This window comes from Phaseolus vulgaris, chromosome 9 (assembly GCF_000499845.2).
Source record: "Phaseolus vulgaris cultivar G19833 chromosome 9, P. vulgaris v2.0, whole genome shotgun sequence".
NCBI lineage: Eukaryota > Viridiplantae > Streptophyta > Magnoliopsida > Fabales > Fabaceae > Phaseolus > Phaseolus vulgaris.
Window position 1 is genome coordinate 24,456,823 of NC_023751.2, and position 16,083 is coordinate 24,472,905.

Consider the following 16,083-nt stretch of genomic DNA (forward strand, 5'->3'; position numbering starts at 1 on the left):
TCGGGCCTATGTAAACCAAGTCAACCCAGGCCCAAGTCAAGATCCTTATCGAGTTAAATCAGCTATGTTTCATGTTGAGTTGAGTGGACCAAAGTCCATCTCGAACCGAGTGAACCCAAGTGTGGCAATTTCTTCCTGCACCCCTACATTTTTCTTTCTGCACCCCCACAATATTATGCAAAGACAAAAATAACCCTATTATTTTTTAAAAACCCCAAAATGCACATAAGACCCATACTACTCTTTCTTCTTCCTTTGCACACAGACTGCATACATGGATTCCATTTCTCTCTTAACAGCGGCGACGTTTCTCCATCTCTTAGCACAAAAAGATGTTTCTTTTGGTGGTGGTCGTTAGTGTCTCGAATTATCGTTTCCATAGTTTATATCTAATATTTCAGACAATGCAGTTCAGTAATTTTATGAAATCAGGAATCCTCATTGGTTTTTTTCACATTCCGGATTTGGAAATCCATAAATCTTTTGGATTGGGGAATCCGCAAATATTCCAGATTGGAGAATCCTTAAATCTTCTGGATCCATCAATCTGTAACAGAAATTAGGCTTCCAAATTCAACAATCCGGAAATCAACAATTTATTAACAATTTGCTTCCGAAACACCTCCTCATCCGAAAAAAAAACATGATTCATTTACGGATTGATGAATTCGTAGCACACTCCATCTCGGTGCCCTTTTCCACTTAAAAGGTCAAGACCAGTTTCGGTATTTTTAAAATTATGGGGGTAGAAAAAGAAAAATGTAGAGGTGTAGGAAGAAGAAGTCCCAAATGTATATCAAACTGAGTCGATAAGAATTCAGATTGAGATGAAAAATGAATTTAATCTATTTTAAATAAATTTTAAAAAATTCAAATAAATTTAATGTAGATAAATTTAATAAATTTGATTTGATTGGATCTAGATTCATGACCATCCTACTAAAAAAAAGTTTTAAAAAGAAGTTTTCGTGAACCTTAAACCCAGCAGTAGTCAGGGTTCGGTTACAATGCAAACTGTGTAGCTTTTATGAAAAGGTTTTATCGATTTTCATTTCCATGACGCTCGCTAGCTTAAAATTCGCGCGCAAACCCACTCTGTTCAGTTCCACACCCTTCCTATGTGTTCGCAAGGTTGTGCCGAGATTCATTGCTGGGGTTGGGGCCGAGACCCTGACAAACATACAAGGCATTGTCTCAATTCGTAAAGAAGGCAAGTTAACACTCAACTCAGTTGTTGCCAACTTAGGGTTTATTATTTGAAAATTTTTCATTGGAGTTTTGCATTGTGTAACTCTGAAATGGACTGTGTTTGTTAATTTGAGGAAGAAAAACAGAATTTCCCTGCATGGAAGAGGCTGAGTTCCGCGGAGCTTGGGATTTGTAATTCAATGATTGGAAGCTCTACGAAAAAGGTTCTTAACGGGCTGAAGAAAAAGGGTTGGTGCACACTGCTGTCACTTTCTTGAGCTGGGTTTTATAGGGAAGATGAAAGCACGAGTGTTTCCATGATTTTGTCTTTATTATAACGGGGAATTTGTTGATTGATGAGCTTTATATTTATACGGAGATTACAGCTATGCTTTGTTTAAAATTGACAGAAGCTAATGCAAATGCAAATGATAGGCAAAACAAAGGCAGCAGAAAAGTGGAGGAATTTCACTCACTTTATTCATCAACCAAAGGCCTTTAAATAGGCATACATTAGAAACAAACCAGAAAACTAAAATAGGAATAGAATACTAGAAAAACTAAGCTACATAAAAATCTGAACATTCTTGTAAAGACTTGGTAAATCATAATTTCTATTGGCTAACAAGCAGTGTAAAATGATCGTTTTATCCAACAATACCTCCCTTTAACTGATATTTCTAATATTTATGTAAATCCGGACCTTGCTATTATGCAAACTCCGAGTGTCTCTTTCAACTTCTGAAATGTATCCTGCTTGAGTCCTTGTGAAGATGCTTGCAACCTGGTTTTCACTTCTGGTGTAAACTAAGTCAATTTCTCCATCTCTTTCGATATCTATTGGGAACTGAAATTTCACATCAATGTGAACTGGTTTCACGACAGCTTAATAGTTGAATTGTTGTCACAATAGAAGAGTTTGACAAGCACAAAAGTTGAGTTATTGTCAGAATTGATCTTTTACTGTGGTATATGTCTTAGTTTCTTTATACTCATAGCTTGAGCATAAGGTTCTAAGACTTCTTGATTTAGATGAGCAATACTAATTGGTCTTCAACTATGTACCAAATTTTAGATGCTTGCTTTGATTGTGTTGAGATGAGTGTGATTGCGTTTGATCCAGTAAGGATTATGTCTGCAGTGCTATGCTATCATGCTTTTATATATTTCTTTCAATTTTTATTGTTAATTACGTTTTTCTATTTTTTCTTGATTCCTATATTTTGAATGTCTTGAAATTGTATTTCTTCTCCTTGTAGGATATGATGTATACCTTGTAGGAGGTTGTGTGCGGGATCTTATTCTAAATCAAACACCAAAGGACTTTCATATTATAACTTCAGCCGAGCTTAAAGAGGTTATGTACTTGTATTATTTTATGTTTTTAGTTTTTTAATATTTATGAAATGACAGTTTACTGGACTCAACATTATTTTAATTAAATAAAAGTTAGAAGGGCAACAGCACTCAACATTGGCATTTGGCTTCGCATAAAAAAGTTAATTTATGCAATGTCACTTTGGATCTCACAATTACCTGATGAATATTGATTCAAGTTACAGGTGATGAGAACATTTTCATGGTGTGAGATAGTTGGTAAACGTTTTCCTGTATGCCATGTTCAATTGGATGGTACCATTGTTGAGGTTGGTATATTCCTGTTAACTTTAAAGAACACTAGCTTTGGTCTGAATTTTGCTCACTTGAATTTGTCTATATTAAGTGCTGAATTTCTTCTATTGCTTTTGTTATTGATAATTTTATCTCCCTTCTTTTAGGTTTCAAGTTTTGATGCCAAGTTCAAGGCAGATTTTGAATTCTCTCATCATACTGAAGCACTCAATGGCGTTGACAAGAAGGATCATCTTCGTTGGATGAATTGTTTAAACCGAGACTTCACAATTAATGGGTTGTGCACTGGTCCCTGCATGCAACATTAAAAAGATTGCAAATCTCTTTTTCACTCTATCTCTTTGAAGAAGGGGGAAGGGGTGCTTGTCTGCAGCTGCTGCTCTATAACCACTCTGCTTTGTTTAAAATTCACACACACTTTAGTTTTTACAATTTCTATGATGTTAACCAACCTCATGTTCTTGCAGGTTGATGCTTGATCCACATGCAAGAATTGTCTATGATTATTTTGGAGGAATAGAAGATATTAGAAAAGCTAAAGTGTGCATGTATCTCATAACATCTTTGGTTTCATATGTTACTTTTGATAAGCAGCGGCCTTGTAACAATATTCTTTGAAACTGTGCATAGGTGCGAACAATAATCCCTGCTGAAACTTCATTTAAGGAAGATTGTGGTGAGTTTCCTTGATTAATTACTTCATCCTTCTTTTCTGTGTTTTATCCATTTTTAGGTGTAAACTGCCTTGAACTCGCCATCTCTCTAAATTCCTTAGTTCTGTCTGACACCATTTGTTCTTCATGCAGCTCACATCCTACGTGCAATTAGAATTGCTGCTCGCATAGGATTTAGTATTTCAAAGGAGGCAGCTCATCATATTAGGAAATTGTCTTCTTCAGTGTTAAGCCTTGATAAGGTATTCAATAGAATATGCAAAAAATATCCAATAGTATCATGATTATATCTTTAAATAATTTGGAGTGTTTTATCTCCAAAGATTTGTTTCCATATTTCCTATTATAATCATGATTTTAGTTAGGTTAGGATTATGATATATAATATTACTATAAAAAAAGGGTTAGCGATTTATGTTTTATACCATATTATAACATCACAATGCAGGAGAACATCTCTCAATTTCCCCCTTTAACACCTGAAATCCTATGATTTACCTATGTTTTTGAGTTCCCTAAAATTTGAAGCTTTATTTTGTTATCATGTTTTTTACTTAAGGCAATATAGACAAGAAGACAATATGAAATTGATATAAGTATTGAGTTGCATTAAAGAGATTAAATCACCCACTTCTTTTTAGAGTTTCTCTTGTTTAGTTAATTGGATTTGGAATATGCTGAAACTCAATGAAGATTGCCATTGGACACAAATTTAACCCGAATAGAGTTATATAAGTGTGAAAGCGCTCTTAAAAGAATGTAGAAGAAAAAGAAAACACAAGACAAAAGGAAGAACATGAAATGAAGAGAATAGAAGGAACTACGGAAAGTAGAAGATGAAGGGAGAAGACTTATATGGATTCAAAAGCAATGGGAGAAGCCACACCACTTGGAGATTACTTCAAGATAAGTGATGATCAGAGTCGCCACTTGAATTTAGAACTCAAGATAGGACTCAAAGTAGAGAACCCTTCTCTCACAAATCAAGTATAGTAACTTTACTCTATTGAATGTGTGAAATACAAGCAGAGAGGCACCCTATTATAGGATGAGGGGTTGAGAATCCTAATAGGAGAGGGAGATTTGAATTTCAAATTTTCTCCCATGTGCTCCTAAAAAATGCCTAAAAATTGGATCTAACGAGTCACAATTTGCACATGTGATTAATGTGCAAAGTGTGACTGAGGGCATGCCTAATGGAGGGAGGGATGCCTAGGGTTTGTAGGAAGACCTAGGATTTCCTAATTTGATGTCAGCCCATTTTATTTAGAAAAGAAATCCTACACAACTAATAGGTTGAAAAGAGAGAACAACTGTGCCCTAGCCCTTGCTCGTGAGCAATGCTCTTGGGGACTCTCCCAAGAATGGTGGGGCCTGTGTCCTGGGCTGGCTAAGATGGTTGAGCTGGCTAACCAATCCTTGGGTCCTGTGTCATACTCCAGGGAGGTTGGGGTTGGTTAGATGGTCTTATGCTATTCATGGGTACATAAAAAATGGAGCAAGGCTATGGAAAGACATACTGAAGCATAGTGAATTTGTGAAAAGATTGTTGAATAAACTTTAAATGTTATTTTGTGGGTTTTAAATTTAGAAGTTAGTGAAAAATTAAAAGAACGAGAGTTTCGATAGATGAAGGGTTTTATGGGGTTTTATGGCCATAATAAGGTTTTATTATTTTCTGTTTTAGAAGAGCTTGCTAATGCCTATAAATAGGTTGTTCTCTCAATTGTAAAAAACACAACGAAAAAGATACACAAGAGAAATAGAAGAAAAATGGTTTTTCAAAAAACAGAGTGTGCGTGTTAACTTTTGCGAAATTGATTGCTTTTTACAATTTGGTATCAAAGCCAATGGTGAATGTGACGGGTCAAATGCTGCTGCCATGATTAACGAAAGCGACCAAATACGATAACTGGAGCATTCAACAAAGGCATTCGATGTGTTCAAAACAAAGAAATAGAAGAAGAGTGGTTTTTCATGAGAAATCATTGATAAAGGAAATGAAATACCTTTTACCGCTGAAGGATTTGGGGGTAATTAGTCCACATATGTCGGTATGAATCAATTCGAGAGGTTGCTTAGCCCAATATTTGGCCTTCTTTTGAAACGAGGTTCTCACATGCTTGTTGAGCATGCATTCTTCACAAAATTTTCCCTCGTAGTCCATGTTGGGTAGCCCATGCACCATATTCTTCTTTGCTAACTCTTTTAGATCACCATGATGTAGGTGACCAAAATGGAGATGCCACAGCGATGCCTTGTCTTCTATGTTGACTCACAAACATTTTTCTCATATGCTTCTCAAATTTAGTTTGTACATTCGATTTCTTCCCATCTCTATTTGAGCAACCAAATGCCCTTGCTTGTTCTTCTAGTGTAGTAGCGGATCTTATAAAAATATCGAGTAACCTATCTTTGTGAGTTGTCCCATACTCAAAATGTTGGTCTTGAGGTCTGGTACGTAATAAATATCTTTGAGTGACCCAATTAGACCATCTTTTTGTAAGTAGCAAACCGTACCTCAGCCTTTGACATCCACCTTTGATGCATCTCCAAATGACACATGTCCATTTTCAATCTTTTGCATCTCTTTGAATACGTACTTGTGATCGCACATATGGTTGCTTGCCCTCGAGTCGAGGTACCACAAAGTGTCATTGTTAATATTGACTTCATTTTGAGCCATCAAGAGAAAACCTTCATTTGTTTCGTCTTCCAAGGCTAGGTTGGTTGTTTCTTCTATCTTTATATTGGCTTGACAATTTTTGCAAAATTCCCCACTTTACCATAATTATAACATTTGTCGGAGTTGCAATTCTTCACATAGTGACCATATATGTGACATTTGTAGCACTCGACCGCGTCCTCTTTCATGCCAATTTGGTTGGCTCGACTGTTTCTTCTCCTTGTAGTACCCTTCATGACTAAAGCCTTGACCACCACTACCATTTCCACGACTTCCACGGCCACGCCCTCTACTTCGAAATTTTTTATAATAGAGTACCCTTTCGTCTTTGATCGACACCTTGGTTTGAAGTGCTTGGTCGAGTGTTTCCTCCTTCTTCTTACATACCTCGTGTGCCTCGAGAGAATCGACGAGCTTGTCGACCGTGAGCGTCACTAGATCCTTTGACTCTTCTATCGCGTACACAATATTCTCAAAATTGTTAGTTAATGTTCTCAAAATCTTTTCCACAACTCGTGTATTGGTTAAGTTTCATCGTTTCGGTTGAGTTAATTCACCATAGTCGGTACACGCGAGAAGGACTTTCATTTGAATGCTCCAGTTATCGTATTTGGTTGCCTTCGTTAATCATGGCAGCGGCATTTGACCTATCAAATTCACCATTGGCTTTGATACCAAATTGTAAAAAGCAATCAATTTCGCCAAAGTTAACACGCACACTCTATTTTATGAAAAACCACTCTTCTATTTCTCTTGTTGTATATCTTTTTCGTTGTGTTTCTTACAATTGAGAGAACAACCTATTTATAGGTGTTAGATATTATTATATATAATTAGATATTGTTAGCTATTTCATATTTATGTAATGGGCTTGACCCATATGTTTCTTTTCCCATATAAACATAATCCTATGTGTTCAATATACACAAGGGGATTTATCCTATTCTTTCTTTTCCTTTAATAATAGGCATTAACAAGCTCTCCTAAAACAGAAAATAATAAAACCATTTTATGGCCATAAAATCCCACTAACAACTATTGGCCTTTCATCCATCGAAACTCTCGTTCTTTTATTTTTCACTAACTTCTAAATTTAAAACCCACAAAATAACATTTAAAGTTTATTCAACAAAACTCCTCCATAAACTTAAATGTTTCTACCATCCACCATGTCAATCATCTTCTTGTATTTGTCGAAAAATACTTTTGTTGCGGTTTTGTGAAGATATCCGCAACTTGATCCTGACTTGCCACATGCACCAATTCCACACTTCCTTTCTTCACATGATCATGGATAAAGTGAAAACAAACGTCAATGTGTTTGCTTCTTTCATGGTTCACTGGCTTCTTTGCCAACTCAATTGTTGATTTGTTGTCAACTTTAATCACGGTTGCACCTAGTTGCTTTAGCTCCATATTGCTCAACAAGTTTCTAAGCCATATCGCATGACATGCACACCAAGATGCTACAACATATTCAACTTCACACGCGATAGCGTCACGATTGGTTGCTTCTTTGAGAGCTAAGAAAATGTTGTGTTGCCCATAAAGAATACATATCCCGATGTACTTTTTCGATCATCTATGTCTCTGCACCAATCGCTGTCAGAGTAACAAACCAATTTGTAATATTCTACTTTCGAGTTGAACAACTCTAGTGATATAGTACCTTGGATGTACCGTAGGACTTGCTTCAATGCATTCCAATATGAGTAAATCGGCTACTCCATGAATCGACTTATAATGCCAACACTTAATGAAAGATCCGGCCTTGTGCATGTGAGATAGCGAAGGCCTCCTACCAAACTCCGGTATCTGCTCACATTGACATGTTCTCCTCCATCGAACTTCAAGAGTTTTGCACTTGGTTCCATTGGTATTGATACCGGGTTGCAATTTGCCATTTTGTACTTCTTCAAAATCTCTTTTGCATGTCTCTTGTGATACAAAAATACTGACTCTTCTTGTCTAACCTCCAAACCAAGGAAAAACTTCATCAATTCCAAATCTGTCATCTCAAATTCTCGTGTCATTATTCCCTTAAACTCTTGTATCATCTCATCATTGTTACCCATAAAAATGAGATCATCAACATAAAAAAGCAACAAATATCTCGTTACCTCCACTCTTCTTTTGTGTAAAGGACATGCTCGTAAGGACATTGTCTGAACCTGTTCTCCTTGAAATATGTTTTGATACGAGTATTCCATGCCCGCGGTGCTTTCTTCAACCTGTAAAGTGCCTTCTTCAATTTTAGCACCTTCTTCTCTTTTCTGCTTTTCATGTACCTGGGTGGTTGTTCAATGTAGACTTCTTCTTCAAGCACACCATTCAAGAATGCCGACCTGACATCCATTTGAAATATCAACCATTTAAATTGAGCCGCTTGGGAAATGAGCAATCAAATTGTCTCATTCTTACAATGGGAGCAAACACCTCATCGTAGTCGATTCCCTTTTTTGTTTGTATCCCTTCACAACGAGTCGCGCCTTGTACTGCTCTATCTCACCTTGAGCATTCATCTTTTTCTTGAATACCCACTTTACACCAATGGGCTGACTTCCCTTTGGCAATTCTTTTAGCTCCCATGTGTTGTTGCGGTCAATCATTTTAATCTCCTCATCCATCGCAGTTTGCCACTTGTCTTGCACTGCCTCTTCAAAGCTGATATTTTAGCATCTGCCAAAAGACATACAAGGTGTACCTCATTTGTCAAATCATACAAATCTTGCAAACTTCGTATTTTGGGCTGTCGTAGTTCATCATCATCGCTAGTTTCTGATTTTTTTGTATACTTGTCGGTGCAATGACTGATGATTCTCCAACTTCGATGATAACTTCCGAAGAATTGTTCCAATCCCACTCGCTTGCTTCATTTATTCGCACATCACGACTCACCATCACCTTCTTGCTTATCGGGTCAAGTAGCTTGTACCCTTTTGTCTTCTCATCACACCCAATAAAAATATACCTTTTGCTCTTTTCTTCTTCGTTGATCTGGTACGTGTGCATAAGCCACACTACCAAACACTTTGAGATGAAAAACTTCCGACTTTTGTCCTCTTCATGCCTCTTGTGGTGTTTGATCATCTAACTTCAATTTTGCACATAGATGGCACATTGCACAACTTTCACCCTAAATTCTTTCGGCATATTTTTGCTCTTGAGCATTGACCGAACCATGTCGATAATGGTTTGGTTCTTCCTCTCAGTTACACCATTTTGTTGAGGAGTGTACGGTGCGGTTAGAAATCACCTTATGCCTTACTCCTTGCAATACTCCATGAAAGTCATCGAAGTATACTCACCACCTCTATCAGATCGTACAACTTTAATGCTTCTATCAATTGCCTTGTCCACCATCACTTTGAACTTTTTGAACACCTTGAATGCCTCAGATTTTTCTTTCAAAAAATAAACCCAAGTTTTTCAATTTTGCACAACAAAAAAGATATACCACAGAGAAATAGAAGAAAAGTGGTTTTTCAGAAAACAGAGTGTGCGTGTTAACTTTTCCGAAATTGATTGTTTTTTACAAAGATAGGCTAAAAGGGAACCGTTAGGCTGAAATGGGACTAATCTATTTAAAGATAAGCCGAAACAGAGCCAATTTGTAGAAAGACAGACTGAAACATAGCCAATCTATGGAAAGATAGGGCAGAATGGAGCCATTGGGCTAAAATGGAGCTAATCCGCTTAAAGATAATCTGAAACATAGCCGAATTGTGCAATGACATGTTTAAATTATAGCAAGGACTACCCAGGGAATAAAAACTCAAGACCAGAATTTAATATGGAAAAATGCACAATGTTGAGTTTGGGAGCAAACGAAGAATAGAAAAGCAAGAAAATAAAACACAGGTTGGTGGTATGAACTCACAAGACCAAAGGAAGAAGTTATCCTTAAATTGGATACCATGTTGATATTATAATAATTTAAGCAGAGAAGAAATAAAAGAGATAATAATGTTTTTTCTCGTGTACAATGACATGATATAAAAGATAAGACTCTTAATTCGTAGTTTCTTGCAAAGAAGTAAAGAAATCAATAAACATAATGAAATATCAAAACTACCCTCCATAAGATCATCCAAGATACTTTAAGATATTCTAAAATACAATAATGATATTAGGAGGTATTTCATAGATATTCTAACAATGTGTACCACTGTCCTGGCAAATTTGTTTTCTTTAATGATTGTTTCAGGGTAGGCTGTTGATGGAAATGAATCATATGCTAGCATATGGTTCCGGGGAAGCTTCTCTGAGGCTGTTATGGAAATTTGGTCTTCTAGATATACTTTTCCCCTTTCAGGTAGATGTTAATTTTTCCCTTTAATTTCTGAATCCCATATGGATTGTAAGTATAATTTAGGTTCTTGTCGCAGGCTGCTTATTTTGCTCACCATGGATTTCAAAGACGGGATAGAAGAACCAATATGCTTCTGGTAACCCCATACCTCTTTATGGAGTTTAGACTTGTGACAATTGCATGAAATATATTAGCCTCCCAGCATTAATCTAAGTGGAATAAGATACTAGAGATCAGACTGATGAAGCTAAAGTAGTAACTTTTTGTAATCCTTTCTATCAAGTTTTGCCTTAAAAACATGTTTTTGGAAATCAATTCAAGCGCCACCTTCCCTTCGAAAATAAATTTTTTGCACAGTCCTTGCATTGGTATTAACTGGAATATGCAATATGAAAAGTTCCTTAGTTACTAAGAACAGGCATTTTTGAGGGTGGGTAGGGTATTTAACTCAGTTTGAATACCTTGATTTAGAATTAGGAATCACTTTAATCATTTGAAAGTCTTCAACATTAAGGTCTACCAAAATTTTCTTGTATAGGAGTAGGCTGCATAATGAGTTTACCTTGTTTTCCCACTTACTCATTAAAGCTTTACTTACTATTATAATCTAAACATATGACAGGAGTCTTTTGAATTTCTAAATAGGGAGTTGGGAGCAGGACTGATTTGGTGTTTTCCTTTAGTGTGGTTTTTATCAGACTTTATCACAACATAACAATATTTGTTTCATTTTTTAATTGGATAATTTCACCCTTTAGTAAATAAAAAATAATTTATTTATTTATTTAATAAAATAGATAATTGAATAACTTCTCTTTATTTCAAAATAAATAAATAACTTATCTTTTCTAAAAATGACGACTAGATAATTTTTTAAAATTATGTATATATTAAATTGTATTATTTTCCACTTTTAATTAATTACGCATAAAAATAATAAAACTATATGGTGTCATCTATACCATTATATAAAGAAAATATGTCATTTGGTAACTTTCTTTGGTGTCATCTTTTAATTGGACAATTTTGTCCTTTAATAAATAAAAAATGATTTATTTATTTAATAAAATAAGTAGTTGTATAACTTCTCTTTATTTCAAAATAACTAAATAACTTTTCTTTTTTAAAAATAACGGCTACATAATTTTTTAATACTTTTTTTATAAAATTATGTGTGTGTATAATATATGAATTGTACCATTTTTCTATTTTTTAATTAATTACTCATAAAAATAACAAAATTATAAAACTATATATATTTTAATGTAATAAAAATGTAGTTATTTTAAATTTTAAAATAAATAACATGCTAGCATCTCATTGACACTTTTCTTGTGGGATCTTTTGTAATTTCATTTCAGTCTTTGTTCTCCAATCTGGATAAACTTTTGGCACCTAATCGACCATGTCATAATAGCTTATGGTAAGATCTATGCAACAACGTTGCCTTCATCTCCCTTGTTTTACTTTGTTAGCCATATGTGATATACATTATTGTAATGCTGTGTGAAAAAAAAAACCCATAACAATACTTCTGTAATTTGCTTATAAACTAAAGTTAAGCCTTCTTTTAAGATCATGCTATACATTGCTGTATGTTTGAGGACATGAATTAATTTTATTTGTCTTTTCCCCCTTGTTTCATAGTGAATGTCTCACCAATGACCACTACTATTTCCTGATTCATTTATCATCAATTGTGAAGCCCATGGTTTACTTCAATTTTCTTTTTTTGTGAAGCAATTTATATAACAACCCATAACCACTATATTTACAGGTAATGTAAAACATGTTTAAGTCTTCCGTTTGATACCATCATCTTACATTTTCAAGACCTATTGAAAGGATGATTAGTGCATGATGCTCTCACATAATGCGTTTGGGATTGGTAAGCAACCTTACCTTCCCAAGTGGAGATATTGTTTTCAACCTTATGTATAGTTACAAGGAAGCAACCTATTCATTGTGCCAAGTCTCTCACTCTTTCAGTGCCTATCACTGGTGTAAATTTAATACAATAGATTTGCATGTGTTATACCTCAGGAACTACAAGATACCAATAAGACGTTGCAAGTGTATTATAGGAAGAGGGGTAGAAATAGGAATTAAACCTACTTCACTCTTTAACCTATTTGTTAGGATTTAAGTAAGAGTTAGTTAGTTGGTTTAGTTGTTTGCACCAGCCTTCTATTAATAAGGTTTTAGTTCAGAGAGGGAGGAAGGTCTTTGGGTTGATACAAACTGAATAGTTTCCGGTGTGAAAGGAGTAGTCTCCTTTGTGTTCTTGTTTTTCTTGAAATTCAATTAACTCTGGGACAAATAAAGCCCATGTTGTTCTTTCTGTCCTTTCAGAGATCCTAACAGCATGATCTATGGACAATTTGTTTTTATGGTTTGAAAATAGTTGAACGGGATCTAGAACTAGAATGGGAAGAAAGGATCTTACCTCTAAAATGGGGAGGGGGAGGGACATTGTTATCGGTTCTTAGAGAGATAGATAGCCAAATACATGGTACCCAAGTCATCTGTGCTAATCTTTTGTTTTGGGTGAGCTATAATCTAAATTCAGAATTGCCGTAGTTAAAATCAAGTGCCTTGAACCATGGTGTCTGACTAAAATCCATATCATTTCCGAAATTTTTTCTTTGCAAAAAAGTTATTGAAAATTTTAAATATCATAAATATTTTAGGGGATCCGAAATATCTGAGTGTATCGTTTCCTTTTTTTTTTGGGTATAGTTGTTAGATTAGAGAATGTATTAGATACACACAATGAATATACAGTTTCTTTCCTTTCAACAAAAGTGTTGGTTATTCAAAAAAAAAATCTCGGATAATTTTGGAGCCTTTTGTAGATTTAAACCATTTTGTAACTTTCTCAATTTGATGGAAACTGAGAGTTAGCAGTTATGACTAATGACAGTTATGTTTAGAAAATAACTGTTTTAGAAATCAGTTGTGTATTAGAAACCCATAATTGCTTTTGAAAACAGTTCTATATTTGCAGAACGATAGTATGTGATGAAAATAATTGGTGGTAGTTTTGCAGGTATATATGATAGTAATAGCATGTTGTGTAATTAGGTATTGTGAAGTTATTTGTAGTTTGTGGACAGAGGATAATCTCTGTATGAGACTTTTGTTTCTAGGACAGCAAATAGGTGTGTTGTGTATTTTATTACTTTTATCAATTTGTATTCTATAATCTATTACATTTGAGTATGTTTTTTAATTTTTTTCTTCTTAATTCTCTTTATTGGTTAGAATTATTTTTAAATTTTTTCTTCCCATTATTCTGAGATTTTGGTATATGACAATTTCTTTTACTATCGAATATACATTGTTAGAACTCAGGAATATTAATAAGCTGGTTAAAAGTTGGGTCGACGAAGCTTAGTTAGTCTGGAATGTATGTTTTCAGGGTTGGTATCTTAGCATTACACAAAACATTGAGTGATCGACCAAGGGACCCCTTGGCAGTTGCTGCGTTCAGCATTACCATCCATAATGGTGGAAATTTGTCGGAAGCGGTATACATAGCAGGGATGATCAACAAACCACACGATGTCAGATTTCCTGAATTATTAAATCATTCAGGTCTGGAAACCGAGTCATTGGAAGCTGAGATTCTGGATCTTGCTGAGTCTGTCAGAGGGACAATGTTGCAGATGACAAATGAGTATTTTGTGTCTCAGGCTATGGCTGACTATCCTCAAGCCCCTCATTCGAATTTGGTGAGAATCTTTTTGCTTGATTTTTGTGTATACTCGAGGACAATTTTTTCCAGTTACTCCAGTAGAAAGGCTAACCCAGATATAAATGAACTTTTCACCATCCCCTTGAAAAAACATACAAATTACCCACCAGTAGCACGCTTATTTATGTGCAAAACAAGCAGAGTGAGAGAGAATGTTTGTCAGCAGTTTGGTTTCGTATGATCTAAATCGTAGATGTCATTCTAACAAGGAATGTTCCTCACTAGTCTGTATCTCAAGAGTCAAGAATTTAATCCGTTTCCATTCTAGTGCCATCTAGGGGATTTTCTTTTTCAAGTACACAGGCTGAAATAAGATAAGGCCCAGATATTGGAAGATCCAAAGATGTGTATTTTTTTTTAACAAATTCTTGTAAAAAATTATTTGGTTTTAATTACTTGGAATATTAACTTATCATTTGTAATTTATGGATTTCTTGTCCAATTATTGATGATGTTATTAGACAGTTCAGACTGCCAAATCAATCACATCTTTGCTAGTTCACAGACTAACAATATATTACATGTCCAATGTGAAAATAATGTGGATGTTCTTAGGCTGAACTACCATTTCTCAAGAATTAAGACTTATGGCTCATTTTTTACTTTTGAGTTACATGTTTATTTCTAAATAAGTTGAAGTTGGACTTAGTTATGATGATTTGTGATTTATGATTTTATTCTCAGACTTATGGTTAAGTTTATTGTGTTTCTTTCTGAATATTGATTCTATTTATGATTCAAAAATATCAACTTGCGATTTGTTAACATTTGTTCTGGGTTATTTTGGTATAATGCATTCTGACATTATGTATACTAGTGATATGGGATATCATATCACTCTAGGACTATATTTTGCTCTAGAATTGATTTGACGATATAGATTCAATTTCTGTGCCACCACGTCTGGTTTTTACTGACAAGTGAGAACTTTTCTTGATGTTTTTTCAATCTTTTGTCAACTTTACAGGTATTCATCCCGTTATCATTATACCTAGAAGTATACAAAATTTTCGATGGTGTGAGAGTGAGTACTGTTCAGAAATTTTTGTCAAAGCAACGCCGGGAAATTGATTACGACTCTTTAGCTCTGGGTAACCTGCAAGAAGTACGACATGTTTTTGCAAGGGTTGTATTTGATACCGTCTACCCAATTCATCAAAATCAAAGTCAGTTATGAAGAAGCAATATTCTTTCACAGAGAGGCTAGTTGGAAGTTTTTATCTGAAATCGTGAGTAACATCTACTAAAGTAGGCATTTTACCAAATGGAATATTCTATTGAAAATTGGAATAATTTGGTGAAAGGTCTAAATTCCAGGCTCAAAGCAGTGCCTGCAAGAACTATCATCAATTTTTGTCAACTTTTTAGAGAGAGACCTTACCCTGTTATGCACTGTTCCGGACTTGATACATAGCCAGAGGATAATAGAGGGACTTTTAGATTGTAATGGATAGCTTAAATCTCAAGTTTTTTTGTGAAGTCCTATGGCTAATACTAAGCATGGTTAGAGCATCGCCAACAGGAAAACTTATTTTGAGTTTTTAATGAGCCTTTTGTGGATCCTCAATGTCAGTTAAAATATAAGAATTTCATTTATTTTTTTGCTCTAATAAAGAATTTAACTTGATTCTTAATTCACTTTATGTTATTTCTACTTTGTCTTTAATATATGATTAAGGTCCGGTGCTTCTAGGTTATTCTAGAAGAACATGTTTTACATTCGGCATTCAACTCACTCTTCTCCAATGAAAAAGAGAAAATAAGTCCTAAGAACACATTTAAGAGCCACAATTGCAGATGGTGACCTTATGACTTGTGTTTAGCTATTTCAAAT

The 16,083-nt window shown here is 34.8% G+C and overlaps 1 protein-coding gene across 3 annotated transcripts; it reads left to right on the forward strand.

The window, feature by feature from the left end:
- Nucleotides 1-824: 824 nt before the first annotated feature.
- On the forward strand, nucleotides 825-15,883 carry LOC137820809 (uncharacterized). Of its 3 annotated transcripts, XR_011082696.1 has the most exons (14): nucleotides 939-1,210; nucleotides 1,327-1,437; nucleotides 2,448-2,545; nucleotides 2,751-2,834; nucleotides 2,967-3,097; nucleotides 3,288-3,360; nucleotides 3,451-3,496; nucleotides 3,627-3,736; nucleotides 10,388-10,495; nucleotides 10,569-10,628; nucleotides 11,854-11,915; nucleotides 12,270-12,380; nucleotides 13,914-14,226; nucleotides 15,217-15,859. XR_011082696.1 is itself a non-coding variant. In XM_068625066.1 (13 exons), exons 2-13 carry the CDS (start codon nucleotides 1,389-1,391, stop codon nucleotides 15,424-15,426), a joined length of 1,344 nt encoding a protein of 447 aa, XP_068481167.1. In that variant the 5' UTR covers nucleotides 825-1,210; nucleotides 1,335-1,388; the 3' UTR covers nucleotides 15,427-15,883. The 3 variants fall into 3 exon arrangements, 2 of the variants coding, with proteins under 2 accessions (XP_068481167.1, XP_068481166.1); XM_068625066.1 differs by lacking the exon at nucleotides 12,270-12,380 and having other exon boundaries at nucleotides 825-1,210; nucleotides 1,335-1,437; nucleotides 15,217-15,883; XM_068625065.1 differs by lacking the exon at nucleotides 12,270-12,380 and having other exon boundaries at nucleotides 948-1,210; nucleotides 15,217-15,883.
- The last annotated feature ends 200 nt before the right edge of the window (nucleotides 15,884-16,083 follow it).

Excerpts from the sequence above, each read along its gene's own strand:
- LOC137820809 (XM_068625065.1), top strand. The coding sequence starts at position 1,057 with ATGACGCTCGCTAGCTTAAAATTCGCGCGCAAACCCACTCTGTTCAGT. Across the intron at positions 3,497-3,626 it reads TTCATTTAAGGAAGATTGTG|CTCACATCCTACGTGCAATT; the intron begins GTGAGTTTCCTT and ends TTCTTCATGCAG. Across the intron at positions 10,496-10,568 it reads ATATACTTTTCCCCTTTCAG|GCTGCTTATTTTGCTCACCA; the intron begins GTAGATGTTAAT and ends TTCTTGTCGCAG.